The 20810-nt window shown below is 47.4% G+C and overlaps 1 protein-coding gene across 2 annotated transcripts in view; it reads left to right on the forward strand.

The window, feature by feature from the left end:
• The window catches only part of LOC116941353 (A-type potassium channel modulatory protein KCNIP2-like), a 130369-nt gene that overhangs the window by 5216 nt on the left and 104343 nt on the right, over positions 1–20810 (forward strand). The window contains exon 1 of one of the 2 annotated variants that reach the window (XM_032952383.2): positions 775–912. The exons of the other annotated variant lie outside the window; for it this stretch is intronic. Within the exon in view, the coding sequence (XP_032808274.2) occupies positions 867–912 (46 nt within the window). The 5' untranslated portion in view covers positions 775–866. Of the gene's footprint in view, positions 1–774; positions 913–20810 lie in introns of those variants that run through there. 2 annotated transcript variants of the gene reach the window in all.

Here is a 20810-nt window from a genome sequence, read left to right on the forward strand (position 1 = left end):
AATTAACGCGGGTAGTTGTGGCATTCTTTTCTGAGGGTCTATAGCGGTTTTAATTGGATGATGCGAACTAATGTATTGCGCGAAAATTACAAACGCGAATTTCACAAGATCACTATCACCTCGTTGGGTGGAGCAGTGGCGCGCAAGCGGTTCGCGCGCTGCGCTAAGAACCCGGCGACCCGAGTCTGGACTCCTGGCCACTTGCGAACTCGGCTCGCAATCAGCGGCACGTGACATCTCACCTGGCCCTGAAGCCCCCTCCAGCCGCCCCGACCAGTGTGGTGAAGTATGGTCAGACACTCCCCCCCCATGATCGACACGGTTTGGGGGGGTGGGAGGGGGGAGGCCCTTATCCAGCAGTGGATTGCGGAAGGGGCTGTAAATGTGTCCGGTCATGGTCAATGAAAGCTACGGGAGTGGGGAGCGCGTGCCAAGATCACGGCTCCTCGGATTCAGTCGAGAGCGCGGCAGGTTCCCGTTTAGCGGCGAGCTGGCAAAGTGATGCGGCCACTAATCGTGTACTACTTCACGAGGCAAGGAGACCATGCAATGATGACAAGCGCAGCAGTGCAGTGGCATTGGAGCTGTAAGTGGGGGATGGGGGGGGGTTGTTTGTTCAGTCGGAGGGATTAGACAGCTCGTTTGCATCGGGAGAGAAAAAAAAATGTGGGGCGCTTGTTGCATGCAATTATTTTGTCACGGCAAATTGGAAGAGATATTGCGGAGGGTAGGTTTTTTTTCCTCCCCCACCTTTTCAGAAACATGTCAGCTTATTATCGTCGTCGTCGTCTGCGTCTTCCGTGGCCACGACTCGCCCGACGCGAGCGGGTAGCAGCGCGATTCGCTCGGGCGCGTGCCGTTTTCAAATGCACAATAGTGGCGTGCATCCCATCCCTGCGACGACTGCATCAGGTATTTAAAAAAAAAACTGAATCACGACACGAAAACCAATGGATCGTCGGATTACAATATACCGATCCTATTTGTATGTTGAAACACAAATGGGGATTTGTTCATTCATTAATTGCGCGACTCACAACGCTCCACAACAACGCACAATAATCTTCTTTGGTTCTTTCGGTAAAGTCACGTAGAATGAGAATAAAATAATAAAATAACACAATAAAATTCTCACGACGTTTCGGCCACAACGCAAGCGGCCGTTCTGTACATTTCACCTGAAGACGGCCGCTTGTGCTGTGGCCGAAACGTCGTGAGAATTGTATTGTTATTTTATTATTTTCTTCTCATTCTACGTGACTTTGGTACCGAAAGAACCAAAGAAGATTAATCTTTGTAGTCACGAAAGTTTCAAATCGAAATTTAACGCACAATCATTTTTGCACATTTTGTGCTGCGCGGGGCCCCATCTTCTCGTTGGAGTGATCTTGCCAATCGCATTTGCAAACCCAGCATTGTTTGGTTTAACAAGCCCGACCCTCTGCCGGTGAGACCGTGAACGTCAAAACTGCTCCACGGTTTGCTTGTTTAAACAAATATTGCCGGATGTAATTGGTCTTAAAAGCCCATGGGCAGATGGAGCATTGATTTATTTATGATAAATACAGGGGTAACAATACCTTCTGGAGGGGTTCCCTATAGCTCCCTGTAGTGGAGATTCTTCCGCCAGCAGTGGTATGAAAAATACATTTCAGCGTTGCACCTTCACCTTTGATGGGGATTTTTTTTTTCGAAATCCGACGAGATTGGATCAACCAACCATGAGTAGCCATCCTCAGTGGAGACTGCGGTCACTGAGATTGCTTCACTAAACTCAAATTAAGAGCCGGATCATGGCTCCAGTTTTTGAGGACGCTACAAACTCCACCTCGGGTTTTTGCTCATCCCGCATGAAACGCGCAGGAGGAATTGACCGACTTCACCGCAAGGCAACGACCGTGTGTGTGTCTTCATTAGCGCTCCGTCCACCAGACAGTCACGTGGTCGCCCACGCAGATTTGAATTATCCCCCCACCCACCCCAGCGCGCGTCGCTTTCGGGAGCATCAACCATCGCTGGTCGGCCACGTCAGACGGGTACCAGTGAGTACCCCGACCTTCACCGGCTTACAGCTTCCAGCAGCATCACACCCGGCCACCAGTATCACACCCGGCCACCAGCATCATACCCGGCCAGCAGCATCACACCCGGCCAGCAGCATCACACTCGGCCAAAAGAATCACACCCGGTCAGAAGCATCACACCCAGCCAGCAGCATCACACCCGGCCAGCAGCATCACACCCGGCCAGCAGCATCACACCCGGCCAAAAGCATCACACCCGGCCAGCAGCATCACACCCGGTCAGAAGCATCACACCCGGTCAGAAGCATCACACCCGGCCAAAAGCATCACACCCGGTCAGAAGCATCACACCCGGTCAGAAGCATCACACCCGGTCAGAAGCATCACACCCGGTCACCATTATCACACCCGGTCAGAAGCATCACACCCGGTCAGAAGCATCACACCCGGCCAAAAGCATCACACCCGGTCAGAAGCATCACACCCGGCCACCAACATCACACCCGGCCACCAGCATCACACCCGGCCAGAAGCATCACACCCGGCCAGCAGCATCACACTCGGCCGCGTCACACGCAGATGGATTTGGGCCTCTCAGCTTCGCAGGCGAGGACTGGAGTTCGCAATGACCCTGTGCCGGTCAAGCCGCAATATTGGAAGTCGTAGAAGTTCGCGTCAACTGAGACAGGAAAACTCGAGGCGGAGTTTGCATCGTTTCGAGAGCGGAAGTCCCGAGCCAGCAATATGGTGCCGCGATGAGCAGCAGCGTTGGCAGTAAATTTTCGCAAAGCAGCCGACCGCTGGAAAAAAAAAACGACTTGGTGAATGCGCGGGAGCAGATTGATTTTGGGGCCATCGTCAGTGGTTTTCTCTCGTACGCGACGACCGACGCCGTCCATAAATTCCCACCGCGTTTGCGGGACGAGGCATTTGCGCGAGCGTGCAATTGAAGCTGATGACGCGCTTTTCCTGGAAGCCCTCTCCGTTATTGTTCGCAGCGCTGGTGACATGAGTCAGCACCCCAATATTGCACCATCGCCCGCTCCCACACACCGAGTGCCCGAAAGCTCCTCGCCACCACCGTGGTGACGGAAGGTAAACGCTAAGATAAATCGTCAACAGAAGAAAAAAAAACGATGGAACCCCGGTGACAGCCGTGCTTGTATAATTAACAACGCTGCCACGTGAGCTACCGTGCCACCGGTAAATCTGTCAATCAACACTTTCCACCGGAGCCACGGCTCACAGTGGTGGCGGTTCAACGAGACAAAGGGGGGACTCCGTCTCTCAAGGAGCAGTGCCGGATCAAGCCAGTGCAAATTCTGTAGCATATGTTATAAAGGGACCCTTCGTTAAAAAAAAAACTTAAGTATTTAAACACGTAAAGTTTTTTACTTGCATAGCAAAGTAAATGTATTTTTTTCATTTGCTATACAGCTGGATAATACGACAAAATCGCTAACCTAAAACACCCAGTCGTTCATAAAAGTTGAAGGCGGTATAGTACTATAGTAATAGAGCAAGTGCAGAATCGTTGAACCGGAATTGATAGCTTGAAAGCATTTAGCGCGGAGCCCTTGAAAGTGCGGGGCCCGTAGCTACTACTACACATGCAGCTACTTTTGCTACCAGGATAATCCGGCACTGTCAAGGGAGAGCGGGCGGTGTGCATGCACAACAATAGCGGTGCGGGCTGCTGTTACCAGGGCGTTGCGCGCCCTCTCCGTTTACACCGCTTTCACGCGCAGCGAGACGGCTACCCCCGCCCGTCAGTTGAAATTCGTCAGCCGCTTCCGAGCCAAGGGGCTGTTGCAATCGCCTGCGCGCGGAAGGGGTTAAGGAGTTCAATTATTCACGGACCCAGAATCGCGCTCCTTCGAGCACGCGCTTCGCCCTCTCGGTGGGCATCTGTGGAAAAGAGCTTTACGGCTCATCGGATTCCTCCAGTGTAAATAACGGAATATTTGGCTGCTGTACAATCGCACGTGATAAGCCACTTCGTGGAGCCGTCATTTGTGGCCGGGTGGCTTCTGAAAGAGAGCTGTACGGCTCAGTGGGGCCTCTCCTGGTAAAATAAACAAAGTTTATTCGGGGTGGCGGGAGGGGAGTGTTTATTCATATATAGCTTTTAATAAATATTCTGATTCTGAAATGTCGAGGAGTGCCGTGGCGACTTCTCCTCGGCCACAACGACGCCGAGGCCGCCGACGAGCCGAGCGTGGCCTGCTGCGAGCGCATAAAACATAGCCGCGCATTTAATTAAAACGACCACAATGTGATTATCTCACAATGTGATTATCTCACAATGTGATTATCTCACAATGTGATTATCTCACAATGTACGGCTGCGGAAATATGAAAAAAATTCGAATCAAAATGTACAGTTTAGGTAATGTTAAAATGACAGCTTTACTCAACTCGAGTGGATGTTGTAACCGCATCTGCTGGGTTATTGCGTGCGCGTTGCGTCTAAATTGCAGCGCGCGGTGTCGTTGTTGTTGTTGTAGTTGTTGTTTTTGTAACCATCTTGTGGCATTTACAATGAGTGGACGAGTTTGCTGGGTGGGTATCGGAGGGTCCTCGTGCCGCACGCGGCGATCCACGCAAAAACCCGCAGCACGAGACCCGCTTTTCAGGATCGGTGGCTTTAAACTCCGTGGTGAAGCCACTGATCAGGGAGGATCAAATCGCTTGGCCGGTGACTTCGCATCATTTAATCATGCGTCCCGTCCCGGTAAGTTGGTGGAACAACAACAATGTCTAAAGTAACATGCAGAAAATACAGTTTTATAGAAGTTTGCTGAAAATGTAAACGGATAGAAACGTAATAATCATTTTTTTGTACTCGTTAGAATGTTCAATTGTGCCATAATCATGACATAATGTAAATAACTATCCATTGGGAATGTATTCAGCAGTTGTGCCAGCCTGTGTCAGAGAACGTTCCCGAATATTTCGTGTGACAGAACTACGTTCTGAACCAGTTAAGTGTTGCTTTTTTCTTGAAACAATGCTGTGCAAATTACATACACACATAATCCCGTGCGGCTGATGGGTCACGTAAGAAATGTTTCATGTTAACATTTTCTTACGTGGATATGGATCTGTGAAGGAGATATTGCTCGCTTATTTAAGTGACTTTAATAGGCCCTTATACTCATGCTCGTGAAACACTTTACATACGCTCTGCAGATAGTGTTTGGCGCGTATAAATGTAACAACATTTATTCCCCAGAGCAGGTATTTAGCCAAATGTGCACGTGGGAAACAAGTTGAACATACATACACATTAAGTAAGTAACTTATTTGAAGAGGATATTCATTTGCGCAGTCATCGATAACTGGGCTGGGACCACAAACTCACAACATTTGAAAACCCAGTTTCATTACAAGTTGCTGAAACCACGGAATCAAACCCAGAATCATAGTGGTGCTGGCTCATGGCTATCACCCATGCACCAAATAGTATATACTGTATATGCTTTACTTATAATAACAACAACAATAATAATCATCTTCTTTGGTTCTTTCGGTAAAGTCACGTAGAATGAGAATAAAATAATAAATTGATAAAATAAAATAACACAATAATATTCTCACGACGTTTCGGCCACAACACAAGCGGCCTTCATCAGGTGAAGGGGGCGAGACTGTCTGGTAGGACAGCGCTACGTGACTTTACCGAAAGAACCAAAGAAGATGAATCATTGCAGTCACGAAAGCTTTAAATCGAAATTTAATAATAATCATGAACAGCCTTTTATCCTTGGTAGAATGAAAACCGGCTGGCCAATGCAGTTGGCGAAGATCGGGCCAGTACCGTTTCAGATGTAATTCTCCACTGATGTTAGCTGTGGCAAAGGGTTCATAGTGGGGAGCGATAGTGTAGCGGTTAGCGCGCTGCGCTATGAACCCGGCGACACGGGTTCGATTCCCGCTCACGGCCACCACCAGTGACAATTATCTGAACCGATCTCGGACCTCCCCTAAGTAGACTCAGCCTCAAATGAGTACCTGGTTCGGTGTGTAAACATCGCCACTAAGGAGACAAAGGCGGTCGGGCGTGGTGCTGGCCACCCACCCCCCCGTGTGCGGTTCCGGCCTTCATAGGTGCTCGCTAACAGCACTTGCCCCTACAGTCTGTTAAGGCTATACGGGGGATTTTTGTCTTTATAGTGCCAACCACTGTGCCACGTTTCAACCCCCGACCCCCATGGTTCACTAATAAGTAAAATATGTCATGAGCACATTGTAGCAAATGCTGATCCAATCATTTAGAGGCGCTCTGGCTGGGACACTGAAATTGTAGACGCCTGGCTTCGAGGTTGGCTGGCAGCCACGCGTTCATCCGCTCTTTCCATGACAGGGGCTGAAACGCATTCTCCTAGAAAGTGTAAAGTGGCTCTTTAATTCCTTCAGTGCGGGTCGGCGATTCCATTCGATATCCTCTCGGACGGAAAAATCTCATCTCATAGCTCCATCTCTGCAGTTGTCGTCACCAGTGTATTGTATGTTGTATGTATGTTCACCTTCTTTCGCACCGTACGTAGCCAACCGTGCTGATCGGAGGTACGGGAAGGGAGACAACAAACTACACACACACACAAAGCAGTTCGAAATAAATGGGGTTTTCAATCGAGAAGAATAAACGAATTGATCATGGCTGACGATGATTCGACCGTACCTATCCTTTGCTCTGTTAAGTTGTGGCAGGACGTTGGCTTCGGATCGTGTGATGAAGATAGCTGCTGCTGTGGTCAGTCGAGGGAGGCGTTAGCAGCCTCGACAATGTAAAAGCCCCTTGTACAGACGCAGAAATGCCACTTAAATGAGCCTCCCACACACTGCTACCTGTGTTCCCCAATTCCCAGTCGCATCCATCAGGACCCATCGCCTCTCCGATGTTTATAATTGGTAATGTTTATAATGACAGCTCTCGTTAAAAGCGAGGGCAACGTTGACGTGAAGGAAGTCTATTTATGTAACTGGGAGGTCACACTTACGGGAGAGCAAAACATAATCAAAGACATAAAAATGAATGTAAAAAAAACGGATTCTATTCATTCCCTTCCACCTCTGAGTCACACATGGTGTCACCATTATTTATGCTTTATATTAGTAAAATATAATCTTTTTTCACAAATACACAAATGACCACATTCATCATTAATGCTGTCTTGTCAGAGAATAATATATAATGGAGTGGACAATGACCCTTTCTTTATTCAGAGCCGAGAGAGAGAGAGATCGATTGTATAGTTTGGTGATCACACTTTGAATCTTGGTGCTCCGAGCGATTCAGAAAATGTTAACTCGGTTAACAAATTGACAAAAGTTAGGACTGACACGAAAACTTCTCGATAAGTACACACTCGGTCACGAGCACTCCTACAAAAACCCAGCTTTAAATCAAATTTAAATTAACAGTTACATTCTCAAATACAGATTCTTTGCAAAGTGTCCTCCCGCGGAGGGCGAAATGAAATAAAATAAGTCATGATGCAGTAATGCTCTTTGTCTTCAGTTAGCGCGGTTGGCTACGTACGGCGCAGAAGAAGTTCAACACACATCCACACTCGTCCATAGATTTTCAAAGTCAGAGCTTGTTTGTTGAAAACTTTGTCTTGGTATTGGATGCAGCAGCAGCAGCAACGAGAACACCCCCTCCCCACTTCCAACACGATTATCCAAGTCTCCCTGGCAAGAAGCGCTACACAGTGAAGGGCAATGCCGTTCTGAGCAAGCACTGATCAATTAAGAGGCCCTGCAATCAATCCAGGTGCAGACCTGTGAGGGCGCGCGTGGGCAGGGACGATCGATAGCGCTGGTGCATTACTCACAGCGTCCTGCGCTTACATTGAACGACGTTAAATATAAGCTGCCTGGGTAACGCCCGGAATGTGTCTTCATTCAATGAGAAGCCACGCATTTAAACTTGCCACAACGGAGTCAATCTCATTAACAACAATGGAAAAGAAGCGGTATTCTTTTCGCCTGGTGACCTGCCGCGTTTGCAGCGTTTTCTGTGACCGGCAAAGGGGAGTTGCGGGCGCCTGGGAGGACATCCACCGCAAAGATTGAGCGATGGGATCGGTTCATGTGCAGACTCTCTGGAATGGTTCATTAGAGTTTGTCGACGGTTTGGTGCAGGACCTTTATCCAAAAGTTGGATGGATTGTGGCCGTTGGCGATGGTGATGATGAAATGCGTATTTTCCTCACCTTGGTCGTTGCGAAACGATAATATTAACCCTCGCCCTCAGTTAGTAGGCGTCTAATATGAACAGCGCCATTATAAAAACAGGACACAATGTGTAGCGGCGCTATGGATGATGAAAGCCAATACAGATCCGATCACTGAAAAAGCCAGACAATTGGAAATACACGAGGCAGTTTCTCGGAGACAGGGCTCATGAGGACAGCTGGCAAGCTGTGGAGTCTGGGATTGACTTCGCATCGTGCGCACGGTGCGAGATGCAACCTTGCAGTTGGGGAGTCTGGCGGTGAGCGCAGATTCCGAAAATCCAGTTTACTCTGGCGCATGGCAATTTTTATTAGAGGCACCACGGTGTCGAGATGTTAATTACCTCGCCTAGTGTACAGCAGGACGTGGGTTCGATCCCGACCCTGACGCCTGCTGTATATTTGGAGTTTGCGTGTCTCTCTCCCCGTGGTCGCGTGGATTTTTCTCCAGGGTCCTCCGGTTTTTCCCTCCACATTTAGAAGCACGCCTTTAGAGTATGTGGCTGCTATTAAAAAAAATCTACAAGTAATAAGCCACTTCGTTGGGCTATCATTTGTGGCCAGGTCGCTTCTGAAAAAGAGCGACGTAGCTCAGTTGGCCTTACCTGGTGTGTCTGCCCTGACCACATTGAGATTCACCAACGCAAAAAGTGGCCAGGTAGCCGGGTGGTTCAGGGCACTGCGAACAATACTACCAACAGAGCTGGCACCGCTAAGATCTTGAGTTCGAATCCATTCTGCAGCTACCTGCAGCATGGATTCGAACTCAAGTGTGGTGGGTTAACGGTCTCAACGCAAGTGATGAAGGCCGCTTGTGTTGTGGCCGAAACGTCGTGAGAATTTTATTGTGTTATTTTATTTTATTAATTTATTATTTTATTCTCATTCTACGTGACTTTACCGAAAGAACCAAAGAAGGTCTCAGCGCAGCACAGAAAGAATGTGTTTTATTCCTGTTCTGTAAATATTAGTTCCATTGACGTGGAAGGAACGCTCTTTGCACGTCATATTGGTAGAGTGCCCCGAGTGTGAATGAAGAGTCGGTTGAAGGGACCTCAAACATAGTTCGGTGACGTTAACAACCGGGTGGGTGCCTTCTTGATGACAAGGTGATGCACTGGCAGCGTTGACAGTGCTCCCGTAATCTCATGACATTATATCAAGAGCACAATTATACTCAAATTAGGGGACATGGCACGACGGTAAAAAATAAAAGAGGATGATCAGCACTCTCCGTCCCATTGTGCGGAGCGCGCGCGTGTATATATATATCTCGTTGTATATGAGATTAGACGCTTTTCGGCGGGGGAGAAGGGAGGGGGGGGGGGCCTCTGTGTGTCGGGAACGCCTCGGGTGCTGTGCAGGTCCTGCGTGTGAGCGGCCGTGTAGCGGTTAGCGCTGCACTCCACGCTGCACGACGAACCCGGCGGCCCGGGTTCGATTCCCGCTCGCTTGTCAACACAGGCGATGATTATTTTAACCGGTCCTGGGTCTCGCCTAAGTCGACTCAGCCTCAAATGAGTACCCGTTACGGTGTGTACACGTCGCCACTAGGGAGACAAAGGCGGCCGAGAGTGGTGTTGGCCACCCACCTCCTCGTGTGCTGTGCTGGCCTCAAAAGGTGCTCGCAAACAGCACTTGCCCCGACAGTCCGTTAAGGATATATGGAGGATCTTTCTATTTGTATTTATGTGTGTGTGTGTGTGTTAGCGAGGTGCTCGCTAACAGCAACTGCCCCGACATTCTGTGAAGGCTATACGGGGAATCTTGTTTTTTTTTGCGTGTGTGCACGGAACGTCGCCAAGGAAAGGCGACTGTGCCCTGCGTTGTGTACCAACGAGTCGCAAGCGACAAGAGTCTCGACGCGCGCCGCCGCCTCCTCCTTCAAGTCGCCCATTTTGCCATGGGGGTTTCTGTCTGGAAGATTAAAATGCAAACCTTCGAAAAGCAAAAGAGCGCTGGAATTGCAGGCAGCCTCGCGAGCCCCGAGGACGGCTGTCGTCATTGGTCAGCGAGGATGTTCCGCAGTGTCATCCAAGGTCATTGTGGATGTGATCGTTCACTTCCTCGGGCAACGCGCGTCAACATCCCACCAAGTTTGACAATGCGCGGACTGTGGCTGCGTGCGGGCGGGTGGGGGGAGATGTAGCCTTCTCTTTTATTCGTTCAGGTGTTAAAACTCCTCCATTGTTCGCGGAACTGTGTGTCCTGGTCTCTCGGGCACGACAGTTTGAAAGGACCATGGGAAAGATTTAATGGCAAACGCCTGCCCAACGTGTTCGTCTCCGAGTTGAGGAGTGGACAATCCATGAACCGCGCATTACGATCAATGAATCGTATGGATCAGAAATAAAACACACTGACAGCAAAAACAAAACAAAACAGCTGAAAAGTGCTCAAAGAAGCAGAGTGAGGCGCGTGCTCAGAATTACAATGAAACACAGTGACAGGAGCCACATGGATATGCGGATCAGAGGCATCGCATTGGCTGTTGTGAAAAGTGGTCTCTGGCAGGACAAATCTCTGGGAGGATTGATGGACAAGGGACGAGACTGGTGACAGAATAGCAGACAAAAGGGGGAGGGGTGCCCAGGACGACGATCACCACGGCCAGAGATTGAGTGACAGGGTCGGTCCACGTGCAGGAGCGAGATCAATTTTGGGATCACGGCACGATGACAAATGCCAGTGGCACGAGAAGGCCTTCTTTCAGCAGTTGATCGCGAACATAATTGCTGATGGTGTATTTATACTCTGCACCGGTTTCAACTGTCTGAGTCATCAGTCGAGTGGGAACTTTACATAAACATGAGCAAATAACGCGCTGTGAAAAATAGTCATTGTCCGAAACGTCGCCTATAAAATATTGAAGAGTAGTTCTATTCTTGCATAATGCTTTATAAATTTGTTCCATTTTTGGCAATTAATGAGATGATTTTGACAATATCACGACGAATTGGATTTTCATGAAGCGGGTGACCGATTTCTAGTGGGTTGCAGGAGAGTGGGGGTGCTGTAGGGTGTAGCAGAGTGGGGGTGCTGTGGGTTGCAGCAGAGTGGGGGTGCTGTGGGGTGCAGGAGAGTGGGGGTGCTGTGGGTTGCAGGAGAGTGGGGGTGCTGTAGGGTGTAGCAGAGTGGGGGTGCTGTGTGGTGCAGGAGAGTGGAGGTGCTGTGTGGTGCAGGAGAGTGGGGGTGCTGTGGATGCAGCAGAGTGGGGTTCTGTGTGGTGCAGGAGAGTGGGGGTGCTGTGGATGCAGCAGAGTGGGGTTCTGTGTGGTGCAGGAGAGTGGGGGTGCTGTGGGGTGCAGGAGAGTGGGGTGCTGTGGGGTGCAGGAGAGTGGGGGTGCTGTGTGGTGCAGGAGAGTGGGGGTGCTGTAGGGTGCAGGAGAGTGGGGTGCTGTGGGGTGCAAGAGAGTGGGGATGCTGTGGGGTACAGGAGAGTGGGGGTGCTGTAGGGTGCAGCAGAATGGGGGGTGCTGTGTGGTGCAGGAGAGTGGGGGTGCTGTGGGGTGCAGGAGAGTGGGGGTGCTGTGGGGTGCAGCAGAGTGGGGTGCTGTGGGGTGCAGCAGAGTGGGGTGCTGTGGGGTGCAAGACAATGGTTAACGGTTAACGGTTCAGCACTGGTTAATGCTCAAGGTGCGACACCTGGTGGGATGATGGTAACATTGCACGCTCAATACAGTCAAATGCATATTTAGAAATGTACAATATCATAAATATATGTAGCCTGTAGGCCACACTCAAGTTAAGTTCAAAATTAGAAACAAATGTTTAATTATTTAAAAGCATGAAAATTCTAGATGGCAGTTACGCTGTAAATAAGGCATCTTCACTGCATCGTGGCATAGCTCTGATATTAAATATTCCCCGGAGTTGGAGGGGGGGGGGGGGCAGTGGGGGTTCCATAAAAAGAACAAAGAAAGTAACAAAAATACATCACTCCGGCAATGAAATAATAACATGACCTGTTTCACACCAAAAAAAAAAACACGCGGACGCTAACGTTTGTGGACAACTCGCTCCCGCCAAACCCAAAGTGCTCACGAATCATCCCAACCCCTACTGACGGTAACTTTCACCGCCGTCGGCAACCACGCCGCGCAGCTTCTCCGTTATGAGAGTGAAATGCCCGACGGGGAAGAATGGGAGAGAGGATCTGTTCAAATGAGGCCAGGGCACAGTTTCTCCTCGGAGGACGAGGCTTCATTCCACAATACAACCTTGCAGAGTAGCGTTGTTACGAAAGACACGGGGCCTGCGAGTGGCTCCCAACTGATGTGCCATCTCATACGTACACATACCCCTGTGTGTATGCGCGCGCTTGAACACTAATGAGAAAAAGAGCGAGTCGCGGTAATGTCGTGGTTCGCACACCACGCTACGAGTTCCTTTCCCGCAGACGGCTAACATCTGTGGCTAATAACCAAACCTGTTCCGGACTTCCCCGTAGCTCGACTCAACCTTAACCTGACACCTGATGTCAAAATTGGAACTGGGGGAGACAAACGTGGTTCGGGAATCAGTGACGGTGCTAACCGCCTCGTGCACCGGGCCAGCCTTCACTCGTGGCGCGTGCGTCATTCGTCATGCAAATCGCCCCTTGTGACGCGCCGGAGAGCGTCCAATAGGCGATGGTGCAACGCCAAAGACATCCTCGTTCATATGCGGGCGACGGGGGTGGAGGGAGGGGCATCATTCGCACGCAGGGAGCCTCATTAGCTGCCTATTTGTTTACACAAGGATAGCGTTGTTTTAACTGGGGGGAGTGGGCAGAGGTGGGTTGCGGGGCGGGGGGCCCAGTTGCGGCTAGAATAGTGCAGAACATTGATAAATGCCTAAACGGTGCCAAAGGGTGCGCTGCTATAATTAATTATCGCCTGATAAAAAAAAAACAGTGCAGCATTCATTGTTTTGCTTCACCGTACGATTATAAGAGCAGCGAGCCACCGAACCCGGTGGGTGGTTAATTGTCGCCGCGTGTCAAGACATTGTGGCCCACTTTGCAAAATATGCGGAGGTGTCTCGTGGCGAATATTGATACGGAGCAAAGCGCACGTGGGCACAGGTCGTGTTTAACATGGTTATTTTGCCGAGAATAATGGGCCGCAATTTTCTAACACAAAAGGCAGCCATGTCAGTGTTTGAAGCGTTTAAGGAGGGAGGAGTATAATTATGCATCCGATTAGAAACTCATTTTTTGTTCTTGAAATCATTTTAAAAAATGCGGGTATAATTAACATGCAGTGTCTGAAATTTACACAATTATTTGAATCACAAGGCCGGGCGAAGTGGATGTCGTTAATTTGAATCCGGATAAAATAAGCAGAGCTTAAAGGCCCCTTTAGTTGAGGGCCAGAATCAAATCGGACAGGGTCTCTGAGTGGACCAACCTCGCCAACGACTCAAAGTCCCGATCCCCCTTCTGGGATCGCGCTGTCACCATCAGATCATCTCACCCAGATCCGCGAGAACGCCGGTGAACAGAGTGGAACAACCCAACATCACACCCCCTCGCTTCGACATTTCCCACTACCGCAACACAAGGCACTGTTGTGGCCATCAAACCGCATCAGAACATCAACAGGCCGCTGCGCACATCTCTTTAATGGATGTAAAATTAATGAAAAACCACGATGCGACTGTGGCCTTGAAACCCAAACCATGGACCAAGCATTGAAGTCTGCGCTCCTTCATTGGAGGAAGCCTCTCGTGGCGAGCAGACATCGGCATTTAGCTCATGATCATATTGCCACGTGCTAGTGTTGTATATGCCGGGTATGAAAATTTGATGAAAATAATAAAAATCGAATGAAATTTGGAAAAATGCGTAATTATCCGAAATTGGTTTAATTTATGTAACTATGTGCATAAATTATGCTAATTCGGGAGATAATCGTATTAATTTATGCGAGTATATGCGATTATACTAATGTGCGCAGTTATGATAATTAGGCTCTGCCTCGCTGACGAGGGTCGTACCATCAATCGGATCGTACAATTAATCGTGTGAAGTTATGCAGGTGTGATGTAAGTATGCTTCGTCGTCTAGGGTCGTATTATCGATCGGTATAATACAATTATTCTTGCTTTAACATTTACTGATTATGTATTAGTGTGTTTATATCAGGTCTCCAAATTCAGGATACAGTTCTTATAAATAAGATTATTATGCATGAACTCAGGAAAGAAACACTCAAACACTTCTGTCGTATGCAATTTTAATTTCTAAATAAAACCTTAACATTTTCTTAGCTCTTTCGGTAAAGTCACGTTGAAGGGACACAATAAAATAATAAAGTATATATACAAAAAACAATTAAATTCTCACAATTTTTAATAAATTAATAAATAAAAATTCGCGCATTTTTTTATATATTTTATTATTTATTAAAAATTGTGAGAATTTAATTGTTTTAGATATATTATTCTTTTATTGTTTCCCTTCAACGTGACTTTACCGAAAGAGCTAAGAATATGAATTACTGCAGTCACGAAAGCTTTAAATAAAAAAATAAAACCTTAACACTTCTAATATGCGAATTATTATGCTTGGAATTACCAACACAGTACTCCAGGAGAAGTTCCCCTGATTGATCCATACATTTAACCCACAATGGTCACGTTGTTAATTGGGTAACAGATCCATTGAATATTTCCTCAGAGTAACACGAGCATATACAGCAAAATAGGGATAAAAAGTCCTTGAAATTCATGCAGCGATATTCACGAAAGGCAATAAAAGCAATTATTATACCCCAAAGGCAAAAGTATACGTCATTAGATTCATCAGCAAGATTATGCTATAAAAAACGAACGACTATAATATTTCTAAATGACCGTATCCACGTAACTCAATGGGTAGCAATGTTCTTCACGATCAGTTGATATTTAATGCCCCACCTTGGAATGGCAACCCTTCTTGAAGCACAAAGATACTTTTTGGAACAATCTTATTTGTCCCGATATGCGTGTTGTGTGTTTTCTTTGCCACTTGTTCAATTCTTTGCGTAAAGCAGACGCCGGGCGATGCGTCGTGAGGGTGTGGGGGAGGGGGAGGGTCGTACAAACGGCTTCGTTGCTTTTTCTCGCTCGGGGCGTCGGCTTAGCTGCTCGTCCGCTGGCAGATACAGGCTCTTTCCACTGCTGGAGGAGCTGCATCGGCACGTTGCTGGTCCTTAAAGATGCTCGATCACGCTTGCCGCTGGTCCGCTGACACTCTTGCTCACGGGCAGCTGGTCAGGCTCTTTCCCCTGCTGGATGAGCCGAGTCGGCACAACGCTTGTCCGCTGGCAGCTGGCACCCTTGCTTGGTGGAGCTGGTTGTGCTGGTTGAGCTGGTTGCGCTGGTCGCGTTGGTTGTGCGCTCTCTCCTGCTGCGTGTTCTCCCGCGGTAGACGATTGCTTTCGTCGCTCGTCACTCTTTCTCTCGGGCTGCAGCTGCTGCTGGGAGCTGACACTGGGAGCTGGCACTCGATGTAGAATAAAACTATTTTAGCGATACTTCGTCTTTCAGCTCTGATCTCACACTCGGTGACACATCGCTACTCTGCAGGCCTCGCCATCCTCGGTTGATTGTGGGGGCCACCCCGGAGCCTGCCGCTTTCCACCCTCTTCTGTCGCTCGCCGAGCTGTCCCTTGTCGAGATGGATTGTCGAGATGATTGTGTGTGTCGTGTTGCTGTTTATATCCGAAAAAATCTCCCCTCTGCGCGTCTCTTGCGAGAGGAAAAAAAACAGATGCCTACTCCGTCTGCTCTCTCACAAAGGACTGGAACTTTATTTGATCTCGCTCTGCGTTGTGGGGGTGTACGTGTATCCGTATGTGTGTGTGTGTGTCATTTATTGATGTAATATGAGTTTCATCAAGGCATGGTTCCCTGTCGCCTTCCTCAAGCCATCCCGCCATCAAAAGGAAACAGATGCTTCAGATTGCCCCGAGTGCGTCCTTCTGTCTCCCCCTCTGCACTAATTAATCTGGAAGGAGGGGGGTGCCCCCTCCGATCGTGTCCTCTCCCCCCTGCTCTTCCACGGTGTGAGATTCTTGAATCGCACAAAGGGTGTGCTGAGGCTTTTGAAGTGAAACATTTATTTTACCGCATAGTTTGACACCGTACCACTTGTAGTTATGATTCTGTACGTGACTCAAGGTATGTCGTAGTCGTGTTTCCATCGTGGTATTTGATTTTTATTTTTAAGAGGAGATGCCCTCTGCCTGCGTATGCAAATTCTTATCACGTGCTGCTGGAAGACAAAGGCAGCCGGGAGGCTCTCTTTCTCTCTGGAATACATTTATCTTGGTCACGTGATCGACCTACCTCGCCTCATCTCTTCTGGCTGACCCTCGGTTTAATACTGCACAAATATCATTTGGTCTATGTTTTTTAAGACCTGCGATTCATTGTCATCACGACGCATTTCCTAGGGTTTATTAATTTTCGTCCCCCCCCGTCTGTATCCGGGGATCGGTGCTGTTTACTTAACATTTTTTTGTCTTGAGTTTTAGAAGTAAGTTTCTTGACTGTTGGAATTCATATTCCTTGGTTTTTGTAAGGTCATGTAACGGCAAGATGTAATATAATTTAAGGTGAATAACGTTAGCATTAATATTATGTGTGACCCGCTATGTGGATTGTAGTCTAGTTTGTCGTCCTTCTGTTAATTAAAACTTGTCTGCCCGGTTTTCGTCTGATGTGTGTTTGTTCTATTGTTTGTGGTGATGAGATGTCTCCTCAAGGCCTGGCCCCTTCCTTCACGGGGGGAGGGCGTGTGTGTGTAATTTATTTATTTGACTTTATGACTGACCCTTTGCGTTGGTGGGAGGGGAAGGTGTCATTATCCTTGCGAGAGTCGCAACACAGCTGCTCGAAAAGGGGGGGGGTTCCGTTTGTTTGTGCTCCCAGCGACCCCGCGAGTGATTTAAAAAAATATCGGCAAAATCATTATTAATATCAAAAACAAAAATGGAAAAAGGCCTATATACAACACTAGGAATATTTTTTTCGATTTAAAGCTTTCGTGACTCTAGGGATTCACATTCTTGGTACTTTCGGTACAGTCACGTAGAAGGGAAATAATAAATAATAAAAATAAAACATAATAAAATTCCCACGACGTTTCGATTGCAACACAAGCAATCATCATCAGGTGCGAAAACCACAGCAAGAAAATTTGAAGAAAAAACCGCCACTTCTTTTTCAAATTTTCTTGCTGTAGTTTTTACACCTGATGATGATTGCTTGTGTTGCAATCGAAACGTCGTGAGAATTGTATTGTTTTATTATTTTATGATTTCCCTTCTACGTGACTTTACCGAAAGCACCAAGAATATAAACCAGTATTTGCCTTAGGCAGCGATGCCCTGTCTACAGATAATAAGGACACATTTGCCGTTAACTGCAATACGAATATTCATGCCATTTTTTCCGCACTGGAATTATATTCTAGCATTTAACACTGAAGAAGCAATGGCACGTGGGCCCTTAAACGTTCCAATGCCTTTCAAAAGACACATCAGCTATCAATCTCGGTTACCGAGCCGCGCGTGTCGTCCGTGGCACTTGCAAATGCTTCATGAGGCACACATTTTTTTTCCCTTTTCAGATAAAATGTCATCACATAGTTTGGTGACATATCCCTCCCCCACCGCCCCTCTTGTTATTGTTTGGATTTTCGTTGTCGTTTTTCAAGGGAACAATGCCGGAATAGAACACGCTAACCTGATAGGATTCGCCCATAGATAAAAAAAAAACCCTAACTGAAGCCAAGAATAGCACCAAACGGTAAAAACCACGGTGGCACTATATGTTGTTAATGCATTGCTTTTGGTGGGTGCTTTCTATAGGGCACCGAGCCGTAGCCTGCACAAGGGCGGTCGTGTTAAGGGACATGGAGCGGACGCATTTGAATGTCGCGTATTTTTTTCTCTCCGTATTAATTTTCTATGCAGTAGCCGCTCGGCGATGGTCAAAGTAAAAACAAAATATATAATATGATTCGTGTAGAAATGTTAAAATCACAAATATGCCTAAAATATCAACAGCAAAAAGCTCAATTTGGTCGAGTATTTAAGAAAAAAAAATCTAGCAACGCACGCAACTCACTTCTAGCTACAAAGAAAATAACCATAGTTTATATGATAAAAAACATCAAAAGCCACGATAATCCGGTGGCATATCACTTGGATACATTCAAATAATGTGATTTTCTTATTCAAGTTCAATAAGAAACTTCCTTCTTGGCCCTGGTGTTGCAGAGGTCCCTATTGAGCACAGTTGCCCGTACTGATATCGCTTGCAGGGAAGCTGGATATGTAGAGACCGATTAATTACATTACGTAATATTATATGACGTAATCTTCTCCCAATTGTATCCCAATTTCGCCATCCGCGTCACGAGACAGATCATCCAATCGGATCTGTCGCAGAGGGCACCCCCCCTTCCTTGCTCGAGTTGAAGCGGATATCACAGAGCTACCTCTGAAATAAATTCCTTAAAGTTACCTCCGGTTCACACACAGTAGAGGGCGGCACTTACCCACTCGCTGCGTGCGTGTGCTTTGTTATCAAAGCCGAAATATTAATTATAATCAGAGCCGGAGTTCGACCAAACGAAGTGCGTAGGCAGATGGCTAAATGCATGTTTCCGCTCGAAACGTCCATTGTGCATGACGGCTTTTGGTACGGTAGCGCATCGCCAACTCCCCAGGAAAGATCTGAACATCGGCAGCTGCCGCATGAGCCGCAGCGAACCGTCGTGCATGTGCAGAAATGTTGCTGCGTATATAACCAGCACAGCAACAGGGCTGCGCTCTAAGTACGACAAGCACCGTACCAATTAACGCGCTGTGTAAAACATGCAGTGTTCATATCGCCGTGGTGTGAAGGTTGAATTAAAAACACTTCCTTCGTACCGTTTAATTTTTATGTTTATTTTGCAAAGTCAGAATTGTTACGCTCATGCGTGAGCCGACCATCCAAAGCGCTAAATTGAAAGCAGATAAATGTGTAATTTTATTAAATCTGCAATGTTCATCCAGCCGTGGGGAAAATCTAAATGAAAATCGGTCTTTTTAATTCTATTAAAAAATACATATGTAATGTTAACATGTCTTTACTCACCCCATCGTCATAACCAATGAAGCGTAAAGATGCTTTGAAAAGACACAAATAACGTATGACGCGGCTACTTTTAGATTATTATTTTTTTAACTATAACAAGATGACAGGTTGTCCAACTTGGGTTGACGTACAGCCAGATGCACACCGAACTCCTGGGCTTTCTGCCAGAGGGCCATCCCAACGACACGACAGGCCGTCCAAGTCAGGCTGCATACGGCTCACGGCGCCCTGCAAGTTCCTGAACGGATAAAAACCCCGCAGTCTATGCAGTCTGGAACTCCCCCCCACCCACCCACCCCCTCTTGTGTTGTCGACTCCACGCTCCCCCTGTTCAAATCTCTTCTCAGCCCCCCCCCCCTCCCTCCTACCCACCCCCTCTTGTTTTCTGCTTATGATCGTCTCTTTCTCTCCATGAAATAAACATGCCCACTGTTCAACTGCGGCGCCTTGACATGCCGTCACATCTCGATAATAAATACATCCAAATTGTATTGCACGCTCATGAAATATTCAAGGATCAATGTGTCCATGTCGGTTGCGTTACAAAGCCAGATAGAGTGCATATATAAGTACGTGTGTGTAAATATGTATAAATGAACACGATTTGTTTTCGTCCACTTGAATGCACTTCAATTCGGACGACTGAGCATTTGACCGTGTGATTCGGATAAGTGTAGAGGACTCATACTGTTTTTAAATTGAACACAAGATACGTTAATCTCCACGGGTTATACGCATCCGTGTTATTTCCATCAAGTTGCGTGTTTAATTCGGAAAGCCTCAGAGAGTCAAGACATTTTAAGACCGGTCCTTATTGGAATGTTTGGTGAATAACTTTGGAAATTGGTGGACCTTTGAATGTTGAATTTAGTTGTTTTCATGTTTGTTTGTTTTTTTTTACCTACGTGACTTTACCGAAAGAACCAAAGAGTATGGATCCTTGCAGTCACGAAAACTTCAAATCGAGAAAGAACCTTTGAATGTCCTCACTTGTGAGACTCGAGCACTCAAACTATAAACAGCTGAAGAACACATAGGACTGCATTGGCAGTGGTGCGGAAGTATAACTAAAAAACACTCAACACATACATCATTTAAAGTACTTTATAACAGAGAGATGGCTCCTTCTATGACCTCCGAGCAACAGTCCGCTTGTATGCTCCCATTACAAGGGCGTTTTAAATGACGAATGAGGTGAGTGGTTTATTTCAAATTGTTAAACCATGTAGGTGGTGAGAAACCTACCTGCTGAGCTCTCCCTCTTCAGTGAGTATTGCTATCGCTACAGGTAGCAAGCACACTGTGCCTACGGGCGCGTTTCCTGTACGTCCGATCAGGGCCGAAGGAGCTGTCCTTGGTCCTGAACGTCCGTTGACCAATCCTGGCCGAATAGCCACAACATTAGACGCACGAGTCAACACGGCTGGCA

Source organism: Petromyzon marinus, chromosome 11, assembly GCF_048934315.1.
Source record: "Petromyzon marinus isolate PM22_M1 ecotype Great Lakes invasive population chromosome 11, UKy_Petmar_22M1.pri1.0, whole genome shotgun sequence".
Taxonomy (NCBI): Eukaryota; Metazoa; Chordata; class Hyperoartia; order Petromyzontiformes; family Petromyzontidae; genus Petromyzon; species Petromyzon marinus.